Genomic DNA, 12,187 nt, shown 5'->3' with positions numbered 1-12,187 from the left:
ATAACAGGAGAGAGGAGGACCTACAAACAGGCATGTGCAACCCATGTACCACATAACTACATAATATCTAAAAACTATACAATACATTTAATCAAATATGATATATAATATGTAAAATTGTAATATAATATATGTAAGTATGATATTTTAAAAGTAAGCAAACAAATGTATATGTAATGGTGTAAGATAGAAGATATTGTAAAAGCCTCTATGATGTTTTCTCATGCTTAAAGGGGTTCTAAACCCTCCCGTTTTTTGCCAATATCTACTGCTGTCAAGCTCCCGCGCCGAGAATCAGGAACTGCTCGTACGGCCACAAAGGATCTTGGGGCGGGCGCATGCGCAGCTCTGATTCTCAGCCGGGAGACGAGCAGAGACGCAAGGTAAGTCTATGGACGCGTGCACCAACCTGCAGACACCGCTGGATCGGAAGTGCCTGCAAGCAGAGACGTGTCAGCGCTGGATTGGAGAGCCGCCGCACCGCTGGAGGGACAGATGAAAACATCAAGAAAGAAGAAGAAGAAGATCGGAATAAAAGACATCATTTAAAGTAAGTGCTAACATCAACATTGGGGGGAGGGAAACATTTTTTTTGACTTTAATGTCACTTTAACTAATTGTTAAATATGAAAAGCTAATATCTGTGATCGCTAAAGACATGAATATTACAAATATTATTATACACTGGATTATATTACTTTGGTGTCAGTGGAACAAATTTGAATAGCAATGTCATTAACCTTGAAATGTTTCAGATCAATGTAGAAGTAAAATCTTACCATTTCTATTCAGTGCAATGACATGCCACAGCATACTGATGCTGAAAAATCTTCCAGTTTTATTGGGGTAATAAGTGCTTTGAAACCACTGCTGAGTGGGTTGGGTTGGTGGCAATAAACAGGTTTATGATGGAAATAAAAGCTACACTTTATAACGTTTTGTGACATAATAACTCTCAAGGAGCATGAAAGTCAGGATATTGAAAGGGTTGCATTAGTAAGAGCTAAGTAATCTTTTTAAGAAAACTTTTCTTGCAGTATCATACTTATGAGATTGATTTATGTTTTGTCCACGTATTATACATTATGTATAGGTGTCACAAGTAGAAGTTTTCCTCCCAATGGGATTGTGTTCTTGTTTTGACAGATGTCACTGTTTTTTTTTTTTTTTAATGGTTGCTCAACTCCCTCCCCCCTGCCCCATCTCAAACTTCTTATCTTTATTGACTCACTGATAAGGACACACTTGGTTGCCTGGCACTGGAGAACAACGGTGGGATCACTTAATACATTTACTGCACTTTTGCAAAGCGGATCTTAGCATTCTCTTTTAACCACTGTAGCGTTTCTTTGGAGAAGCTGGTTACAAGGATATATCAGTGTACCTCGGTCACTTTAAAGGACGAGTATATGGGTAGAAGCTGGTTTAAGTAAGTTACAAAAATAAATGCATAGTTCTAGGAATATAACAGATAGTCTGGTGTGAAATGATGATGACTTTTTGTGCCGCAAGCCTGTTGTAGAACACTGTACTCTTTATTTCCCCATCCCAGCCTCTCCCCCAGACAACACAATTCATTGTACTTACCTACCAAGAAATTGTTCGTAGAGTGTAAAAATGGAACAGCGCCATTTACATGCATCTCCTTATTTTACTCAGTAGCCTTTTTAATGCATGCTTAGGTATCTTGCCCATTTAAAAATACTAGAATGCATTATCCTAAATGCACCTGTATTCTATATACATGGAGCATGGCTTTCCTATGTTTATGTGGTGTTTCTCCTGGTTACCCAGTATCAGTCACATCAGCTAATTAGCTTCTGCCTACATAGACTCCCCACAAGGCAAGAGAACATATTGAATTTTGATAGTACTCATGGGGATGTCTGAGTGCTCCTGTTTCCTGGTAAAGTGAAGGACTATAGGTCCCTCTGATGATTGCAAGCATCATTACTAACTGGTAGTTTTCCTAAATGTCTGTTCTTGGATAATTTGAAATACTGTTCTTGGATAATTTGAGTAGTTGTTATTGCAGAAAATGTGGGTGACACTAGGTCTGATGAATCAATGTGTGTGTCAAATAAATTGCAGTTAGTTCCCCCAGCAACCAATCAGATTTACATCTGCCTGAGATCTCTTATATTGTGAATCTGATTGGTGGCTTGGCAAGAACACATTGGTGGATCATGTACTACACTTTAAGGCGCCTACAGAATTAGAGAATGATTTCCTGAGTAAAGTAGCATTTATATGTTTGTAGGCCCCTCTAGGACCCTGGCTAAGATTTTCTGGCAGAGCCTGCTCCGAGTAAGGATTTAACTGCTGGGATGGATGATTCTAGCAGATTGCTCTAGTTTTGCCCTGAGACAAGCTGGAGCTGCCCTTGCCTCATTCATGAGTATGAACCAATGACCTGGTCAAGGTAGCTTTGTTAAAATGTATCATTTGAAGCGAAGGGTTTAGCAATTTAAGTAGGGGCATAATAAATTCTGCAAAGAAAGCCAAATAACTTGAAGCCAGCTCTGCTAGGCATCCTATCAGAATTACACAAGGTTATAATTGGTGCAGGTAGAAATAAGTAAGATTTTGAGTCCCACTGGCAAATAATTCAGAGAGAGAGAGAGAGACAGACTGGATCAACAGTGGGTCATTGGGGGCATAGCGTTCTGTTTAGGCTTTTCTTTCTTTTTTTCATATCTCTATATGATAGAGATCTAGAGATGGACAGAGATGGACATCTTTTTTCAACCTTTCTAACTATGTACTATGTAAGATTTCCCAGTCTATGGCCATCCTAAAACTAAGTACTGTATCTGCAGACATATTATTGTTCTTAGGATGGCATACCTAATGATTACTCAAATTTAGTGGAAAAATCACAAATATGTATTTCTATTTAGAGAATAATCATCTCTTTTGACAAAAGCAAAACAGGTTTCTTTCCCACTGTGACAAATTGAAAGTAGTTAACACTGGCTTTTTGTTTGCCTTGCTTGATCAACAGTGGGGTAATGTAGGAGAGGCTGAACTCTGTGGACTTGCTTTTTTCAAGCCTAATAACTATGCAGCTATGCATGAGGTTAAAAATACGGTAAAAGAATGTGTGTAACATTGCCTGGGTTAATTAATGTTTATGCTGCGTGAAGCTGGGGCTTTTCCAATGGCAATTGCTTATTTGGAAAAATACTTTTATCACAGGTATAAGTAACCTTTATTTTGTTAGATAAAGAATTTATCAATGATGATACCAATAGAAGCAGAAAAAATTATTGAAGATGATAATATAATAATATTCATAATAATAATAACAATAATAACACCAACAACAGTAATAACTACTATTTATTATTATTATTACTAATGACTGTTATTTAGGCCTCGTTCACACGAGAAACGGCCGGCACGTACAGCACCGTGCTGCGTGCACGGTTGTATCAGGCAGCTGCTGGGAAAGACAGGAGCTGCGTGTGATTAGTACGCAGCCCCCATCCTTCTCTATGGGACTACACGGCCTTACACTGACCTACGCTCACCCCAAGTGCAGGTCCGTACGGATACGGGTGTCCTGTCTCGGATGCAGACAGGATCCATCCTGTCAGCGTACGAGTACAGACACCAGGCACAAGCACGGACGTGCAGGGCGGGTGAGCGAAGGGCGGCGTACGGCCGCGTACTCCCATAGAGAAGGACAGGGGCTGCGTACTAATCACACGCAGCACCTGTTCTTCCCGGGAGCTGCCCGATACGGCCGTTCACGCAGCACGGAGCTGTACGTGCCGGCCGTTTCTCGCGTGAATGAGGCCTTAGGGAAAAATTATCTTCCCTAAGAACTTATTTGCATACAAATGTTCATATTAGATTATGCCATTAAAACCTTGTTCACGTTTTATAATGAAAATAGAGTCCAGATAGTAGTTGTCACCTGTAGTAGTTGTCTGTCAGGTTTTATCTGCTGGTATAATGAAACAAGGAATCTGATTTCAACCAGCTTTTCCTCACAAAAATAATAAAATGGATCAAGGTAACCTACCACCAATAATTTGTATATTTATATATACATCCATATGTGATGGAAACATGGTTTAAGCAACTCTGCGGCTTGACAAAGAATATTTCCTAAAAAAGTTGCCGGCAAAAGAAGTTTCTTATTACTTACCTATCTGGTGAGTGGAGAGTCCTCACTTCACTTCACTCACTTTAGGAGCTACAGCATTTAACACACTTCCAGATGTGTCTGATGCCTGCATCCCCCAGAGTGTCCTCTAGTGACTTATCTGACACACCTGGAAGTGTTGAATGCTGAAGGTCCTGGTCCATAGCTCTAGAAGGGAGTTAAATGAGCTCTCACTACCAATCAGAAAGTATTGAAAGTCTTTTTATGCAGGGATGTTTTATAGATTTCTTTCTTTAAGCAAGAGTCACTTCAAAAAAAGTTGAAATTGATAGGAGATAGCTTAGCTTTAATTTTAATGTGATCACAGACAGCAATAAAATCCAGATATAGGATTCACCCCTACTAATTATGTGAGCTGTTCTTTAGTAAAAGGAATATGTGTTTCTCTTCATGTGGGCAAGGTTGGTCCAGAGTTTAAAAATACTTCACTGGTGCTTACATGACTTTATATTTTATTAGAATGTGTTGAGCTGAATTTTACTGAATAAAAATACTTCCATGGTATCATTAAATAATATATATTTATACTTTCAGGTATAAGATACAGTCAGCAAGGAAACAGTGAAGTCACGTCATCATCAACGATTAATCACCATGGTAACAATGGGATGTTGACCAGCCAATCAGTTCTCCAGCAAGTTTCTCCAGCAAGCTTGGATCCTGGCCATAACATGCTTTCACCTGATGGTAAATTGGTGAGTACACCTGGCCTATTGTAGCTGCAAAGCTGATAAGATAAGAGAGACAAGCAAGCAAAACACACAGTATTCTTTTTTTTAGGTTCTCACAGGGTCAGCAGTAAACAAAGAGGCATTGTGGATGAAAAAAATCTTGAATGCACAGTTTGCTCTAAAAAGCAGTACTCTGACCCACTTTAAGGCCTTTTTTGAAGCTGACCAATAAATGTAACAAAGAGCTGTTCACTTTTTATTGATTAAATGCCTTACAAAGTAGGAAAGTGGGTGGAACAGTGTTTGTTTTTCCTCTCAGATGACATGCACATTGATAAAACTGGCTCTCCTAAAGGCTTCTCTTTAAAGATGTAGGCTAGGTGTAGACAGGATTTTTTTCACTTGAGGCAAAATACTTTCCCTTTTCTATTTCAATCATTGGCTACTTTATTTTACAGCGTGTTAGTAATCAGTAGAGAGGCGTCAGATGTGTCATTAATGAGATAATTACCTTGCCGAGCCTTAACACTTTATTACCCCTTTTAACAGTTAATATCGAGGCAAGTCTATAATATATTAGTGGTATCTATTGATATGTACATGACTAATCATGTATGGTATTTGTTATTTAACCTTCAGTGCATATTTAAACTTTAGAATGGTCTTAGACTGTACAGATGATCTTGAGAAATGAAAACAGTGAATTTAATAAAACCTAACAATGTGAGTGAAGATACTAAGGGGGTTTATTTACAGACAGGTCAAGTAGAAATATTACTGCATTTCTGTTGACTTTTCAGTTCACCCCATTTGACCTATAAAAAGTAAAATTTGCCTTTTCTCCAGGGTTATTCAGGTTTTTTCGATGCGGTATTACACTCACTGGCCACTTTATTAGGTACGCCTTGCTAGTACCGAGTTGAACCCCCTTTTGCCTTCAGAACTGCCTTCATTCTTTGTGGCCTAGATTCAACAAGGTGTTGGAAACATTCCTCAGAGATTTTGGTCCATATTGGCATGATAGCGTCACGCTCCCAAAGTGCACCAAGAAAATATCCCCCACACCATTACACCACTACCAGCCTGAACCGTTGATACAAGGCAGGATGGATCCATGCTTTCATGTTGTTTACGCCAAATTCTGACCCTACCATCGGAATGTTGCAGCTGAAATCAAGACTCTTCAGACCAGGCAACATTTTTCCAGTCTTCTATTGTCCAATTTTGGTGAGCCTCTGCGAATTGTAGCCTCCGTTTCCTGTTCTTAGCTGACAGGAGTGGCGCCCGGTATGTAGTCTTCTGCTGCTGTATCCCATCTGATTCAAGGTTCAACGTGTTGTGCATTCAGAGATGGTATTCTGCATACCTTGGATGTAACGATGTACCATGGCTAACAGTTACTGTTGCCTTTCTATCATCTCGAACCAGGCTGCCCATCCTCCTCTGACCTCTGACATCAACAAGGCATTTTCGTCCACACAACTGCCACTCACTGGATATTTCCTCTTTTTCGGACCATTCTCTGTACACCCTAGAGATGGTAGTGCATGAAAATCCCAGTACATCAGCAGTTTTTGAAATACTCAGACCAACCCGTCTGGCACCAACAACCATGCCATGCTCAAAGTCACTTAAATCCCCTTTCTTCCCCATTCTGATGCTCGGTTTGAGCTTCAGCAAACCATCTTCACCCCATCTACATGCCTAAATGCATTGAGTTGCTGCCATGTGATTGGCTGATTAGCAATTTGTGTTACCAAGCAATTGAACAGGTGTGCCTAATAAAGTGGCCGGTGAGTGTATATCCAGCTTTCCTAGTCCATTTTCAAACAGTTTATGGACAGAAAAGAACTTTAGCTTGTTTTCAACTTTGAGATTGCCACTTATTGCCATGTAAAATGAAAATCAGAAAAAGACATAGACCTCCAAACAAATACAAATACTATCACTTCTGCTGGAGGGCAGATCTCTTACCATGCCAAATGGAGCCTGAACACCCTTCAGCACTTAGTATTAGATCTCCCCGACACTCCTCACTGTTCATTTTACTAAAAAATGTATGCGGATTAAGTCCAATAATCTTCTTGCTTTTTTATTCAATGCACCTCCTCATCTTCTTGCAAAAATAGGCATCTTTTACAAAGCAAGCTCTTCCACAACTGGTTAGAATGAATGCAGTAATGAGCATGGAAGATTAGTGTCCCATGATGCAATATTTTACTGCTATTATAGGGATTATTAATAGAAAATAAGTTGCTGCTTAGCAGCTGCAGTAATGTCATAGGGGAGCTAGCTCATCAAACGTTACCTTGACTAGACAGAGTTTTTTTTAAAGACATGGTGTGGGATGGCAAAGTAAGAAACACGTTTGAGTTAAAAAGATTTGGCTTTTTATTTATTATTACGTTATTTCTAATTATTATGGACCTGTCTGATACTCAAGGGCATATGCCTTAGTTTGTAGAATAAAAATATACCTAGAGAATCTATCAAGAGAGTAAATCCTTTGTCATTAGTCTTGTGTAAGGGGTGGAGTAAAAAATGACTGCAGGAAACTTTTGGCAATAAAGTCTGAGAGATGTAAAAACCCACCAATGTCAGTTTTGTGTATAGTTGACCTTTTGCAGAACTGCCCAAAATTCTAATGTAGTCTGTTTTGAAAATGTATTCCTGTATGATCAGTGTAGCTTTGAACTGTTACAATTGCTTTGAAACTATAGCTGGTAGGCACATCATCTTTGCAACAAAGTATTCATTAAAGAGACCCTGTCGTCAACGTAGAAAATGGCAGGAAAAAGAAAAATCAAGTATCCCAAAAGCTTTCTTGAAGTATTTTTCCTTTTCATTTTACTCACTGAGCTGGCCCAGGATCTACACCCCTCCCTACACAACTTTTGGTTCATGTTGATGGGCATTCTAGTCAAAGCATAATGACTAAATTAGTATAATGCAGGCATTTGACCTTGCCTGCAATTGAACACATCTTAATGGGGCTTTCGGATGTCTACACATGTTAAAATACAATAAATGTACTTATAATCATATTTTTGTTAAAGTGAAAGGTCTAGTGACAGGGTCTCTGTAACTGTATGTTTTCAAACTCATTTAGGCACCCATCGTGGTACTGCATTCTACTCCAAACTCAAGTATTCCTTATGTGCCTCCAAATGCTTTTTTTCTGCAACACTTTTTCTTTTTTTACTGAAACACACTGTCAGATTATGAAAACCAGCTTTTAAAAGTGAGACTCTTTTTTCATTTTTAAAATGCTTTACTTTGGAATATATTCTTTATATAATAAAGCCCTCATTCCAGGAAATGTGACAACATGTTATACTTTGAAAAAGGCTACATAATATAGCATTTATTTGTCTTTATTTATATTCTTTTCCTATGCATTGCTGTCATAAGTCAAAAATCTTTATCAACATTGTTTCTTGCATGTCACACATTTTAATGTTAATTATTTTCTAATCACTTCTTTTCTCATTTTGTTTTTTTTACAGATATCTGTGTCAGGGGGAGGACTACCACCAGTCAGTACTCTGACAAATATCCACAGTCTGTCTCATTCAATCCATCACAATTCCCAACAATCACAAAACCTTATCATGGCGCCCATATCTGGAGTCATGGCAATAACGCAAAGTAAGTTGGCAAGAGGATTTGCTTTGAACCTGACTATTGCTAGGACTTAGACCAGATCAATAACAAAACATTCATGTTTTTAGCAGAAATATTTGAGTTTGAGAAATAAACACACTAACGTTGGCCATACACTAGTAGAATTCAATTTGGAACGTTCACACAATTTTCAAATAGGTCAAGGGGTAAAATCAATGATCGCTTTTAACTGCAGTGAGAACTAACATAGCGCAGGATGGAACATTTTTCATGAATTAACTTAATTCTGCCAATGAATGTGGTTTTCATTCAAGCAACTCCATTTATTCCAAAATCAAATGTTAAAATCATATACAATTTTGAAAGACGTTCTGCAAGTCTCTGATGGCATTATCAACAAGCTTTTTTGTATAGATGCTTGTAAATCTACCAGTGTATGGCCAGCTTAAGTCCTTGCATGTCAATAGAGTCTGGGTAATTAAATAAAAGGCTTTTTTTTTAGGTTTGTCACTTGCAATATGTGCATCTATGTTGGCCAGAAACATGGGCAATTTACTTTTAACCACTTTTAACAACTTTCACATGCAGAAACATCTGCTGTATAAGGTAACCTACCAACTTCCTGCCATATAAATGTACATATACAAACTCCCAGATAGCAAGCAATTGAGCTCCAAGTTTGAAAATTACTTGCTAAACTATTGCAGACTTGCCAAGCGTCACAATTTTGTTGCACAATTACAGCAAGTCTGCATTGCAAGTCTCTAGACCAGCGAGCTTGCAGAGCTCTTTCTAAGACCTGCAGGACTGTTGCTGTAGACTTGCAAAGCAAATTTGCTACAAATTCAAAAGGTGTCAACTAGAACTTGTGCCGCAAGTGTTCTGCAAGTCTACAACTTGCCAGGAATGCGTGCAGCAAGTTAACAAAATTACAATTTCACCCTAACACAAGTTTATAGCAAGTTATCCTTGTTATCTGGGCAGTTGCTGGTACGTTTCCTGCATCCGTTTTATTATATTTGTGATCAAACACTAGGTCAAAGTGGTGAAGTTTGATTTAAAATTGCCCTGTGAATGGCCAGCAATAGGATTGGTTTTGAGATCTCCCTTACAGGGTAATTTTAGCCTATTTTCAGTTAGTAGACATTTTGAGTTATTATTGTAAATGTTTACATGACAAGAACTTTCCTTTGACGGTCACATGTGATTGTTTTTTTATATAGCTTGGAAGATGCTGCCTCTAGTAGCTAACCTTATGTCAGGCTGACACTTATCATCTCCAGCTGATAAGCAGTTGAGATAAAGAATAAAGCCTTTTTTAATCAAGCGACAATGTCATGTCTATGAGAATTCCTGATAATTCATGTTGCCTATTGTCAGAAAGAACAGCCTATTAGATAACCTATACCAAACGCTTTTGGTACCGCCTGAGATAAACAGACCTTGTGAGCACCGCTCATCTTCTCTCGTGTTGGTGAAGAAATGTTTGGCCAGGCTGGATTTTCCTGTTTATGACAGAGCCAAAAACCAAGAATGCATTACAGCAGATGGATTGTGTATGCAAAGTTTGGCAGAAAAAGTAAAGGGCAATAAGTAGTGATGAGCCTGGGCTTGGTGCAAACTCACTTCGTCTGAGTGACCCAAGCCCACTGCTCAAAACTGACAGACACACCTATCTCCCAGCAGGCATTGCCCTCCCCACAGCTGTCACAAATGCTCCTTTACAACTGATTGTCCAGTGGGGAGGAGTGTTGGTGGCGGTCACAGTTTTGAGCTGGCTTGCGTGAACTCAGGAAAACTGAGTTTACACCAAAAGGCTCATCACTACTAAAAAGCAAAAGGCTGCCTATGTAATAACCAAACTCAGCTGTTGTCATAAAAACGTGTCCTTTACCTATACTGCTGTATAAATTGTTTATTACAAGGCCCCCCCACATATGAACACTATGCAGATCACATTCATGTCTTAAAAAAGACTATTTTTTGTTATATTATATTATTATTATTGTCAAGGACCTCTGTATTTAAAACCCATTATGAAATGTATAGCATTTCCAGGTGTATTGCTGAATTGTGAATAATTGCCTTCACATACAATTTAATAACCCTGTGACTTGTCCCTAGATTTGAACACGAGTCAGGCACAGACTGTTCCTGTCATCAACAGTGTTGCTGGAAGTCTAGCAGCTTTACAGTCTGTGCAGTTCTCACCTCAGTTGCACAGTCCGCATCAACAACAAATCATGCAACAATCTTCTGGTCACATGACACAGCAACCATTTATGGCTACAATGGCTCAGCTTCAGAATTCACACAGTAAGTACTGTGCTCAAGTAATATTATTGCCCTTTCTAGGGATTTGTTGTAAGCAAAATAAATATTTGTACCAGATCTGCCTGACGTTTGCATATTTAAATAGCACTTCCTCAATTGTGATACAATGTTGTGGGTAAGAGCTCATGTGAAGAAGGTAATAAAATATATTTATTTCACAATCTTGTGGTACTTGAGATCTACAGAAGATCTTGCTTGCAGCTAGACATGTATATGCTGAAGGTGCCTATAAAATGGTCATACTGGACAATGTAAGACAATGTTATGTCTTATATGTCCCTGTAGACATTGATAGGCGGCAAAACTTTGCATATAGCAAATTGAATCTTTTAGAGGAAATAACTGCACATTAGAAGTCTGATTACCACTTATATGTCCCTGTAGACATTGATAGGCGGCAAAACTTTGCATATAGCAAATTGAATCTTTTAGAGGAAATAACTGCACATTAGAAGTCTGATTACCACTGTTTTCTCCAGATTAGAAGGTGCTGAAGATGTCTGCATGTGCCTCTTACACCCCTTTCTATAGGTATAAATACAGATGGCTGACTAAGCTGATGAGTTTTGTGAATTGACGTATGATGTGACTGAGTTGCCCAAGGGCAGCTGGATCATACCTATATATCTGGGTGTCTTAAATGGTCTTAACATTGCATATGCAAGAACTGGAAATGGCTCCGTCCATAGCATCGGCTGCCAAGGCTTCGGCAAGTGGGGCATGGATTTGTCCAATCCATTTGGATATGCGATATACTCCTAATTATTGTCCAATATGGCTTCTATATAAGAACACATTTACCCTTGGTACTAATTAGTCTAGGGGGGATTTATCAAAACTGGAGCAAAGAAAATCTGGAGCAGCAGTGCATTGCAACTAATCAGCTTCTATCTTTCATTTTCAAATCTTATGTGAACAAACTGAAGAGAGAAGCTGGTTGATTATTATGGGCAGCTGCTCCAGGTTTTGTCTGCTCCAGTTTTGATAAATTCCTCCCATTCATCCCTGAAATTCTTGTTCATTTCAAATTGAAATCTTTTCAAAGACTTAAAAATTAAAAATTTAGCATAGAGCATCTCTCATAACAGGAAGAAATTAGAGGATATTAAAGGAGAACTATGGGGTCAGTGTTTTTCCCCATAGTTCTCCAAAGGGTAACGGGAGGACACAAACTAGCATCCTCCCGTTACCCTAAGCTCAGTATACCGTGAGCTACAGCTCGCGGTATACTGAGACGCCGCAGCCGGGACGGATCACGACTCTTTTGACGGGATCCGCCCAGCTGCGTGAGTGACAGCTGGCTCTGCCTATCTAGAGGCAGAGCCAGCTGTACCCGCCCCCTCCCCCGTCCGTTCCGCCAGTCAGCGCTGGCAGATCGGATCGG

The 12,187-nt window shown here is 39.1% G+C and overlaps 1 protein-coding gene across 3 annotated transcripts in view; it reads left to right on the top strand.

The window, feature by feature from the left end:
* Positions 1 to 12,187, top strand: part of HNF1B (HNF1 homeobox B) — a 64,425-nt gene that overhangs the window by 45,865 nt on the left and 6,373 nt on the right. For all 3 annotated transcript variants that reach the window (XM_018556794.1, XM_018556793.1, XM_018556792.1), the window contains exons 5-7: positions 4,709 to 4,869; positions 8,352 to 8,493; positions 10,594 to 10,785. In XM_018556794.1, the coding sequence (XP_018412296.1) occupies positions 4,709 to 4,869; positions 8,352 to 8,493; positions 10,594 to 10,785 (495 nt within the window). The remainder of the gene's footprint in view (positions 1 to 4,708; positions 4,870 to 8,351; positions 8,494 to 10,593; positions 10,786 to 12,187) is intronic.

The sequence above is a fragment of the Nanorana parkeri genome, unplaced genomic scaffold (assembly GCF_000935625.1).
Source record: "Nanorana parkeri isolate BGI_ZX_2015 unplaced genomic scaffold, ASM93562v1 scaffold252, whole genome shotgun sequence".
NCBI lineage: Eukaryota > Metazoa > Chordata > Amphibia > Anura > Dicroglossidae > Nanorana > Nanorana parkeri.
Note: the sequence above shows the minus strand (reverse complement) of the source record. Positions and strands in the feature narration are given on the sequence as shown.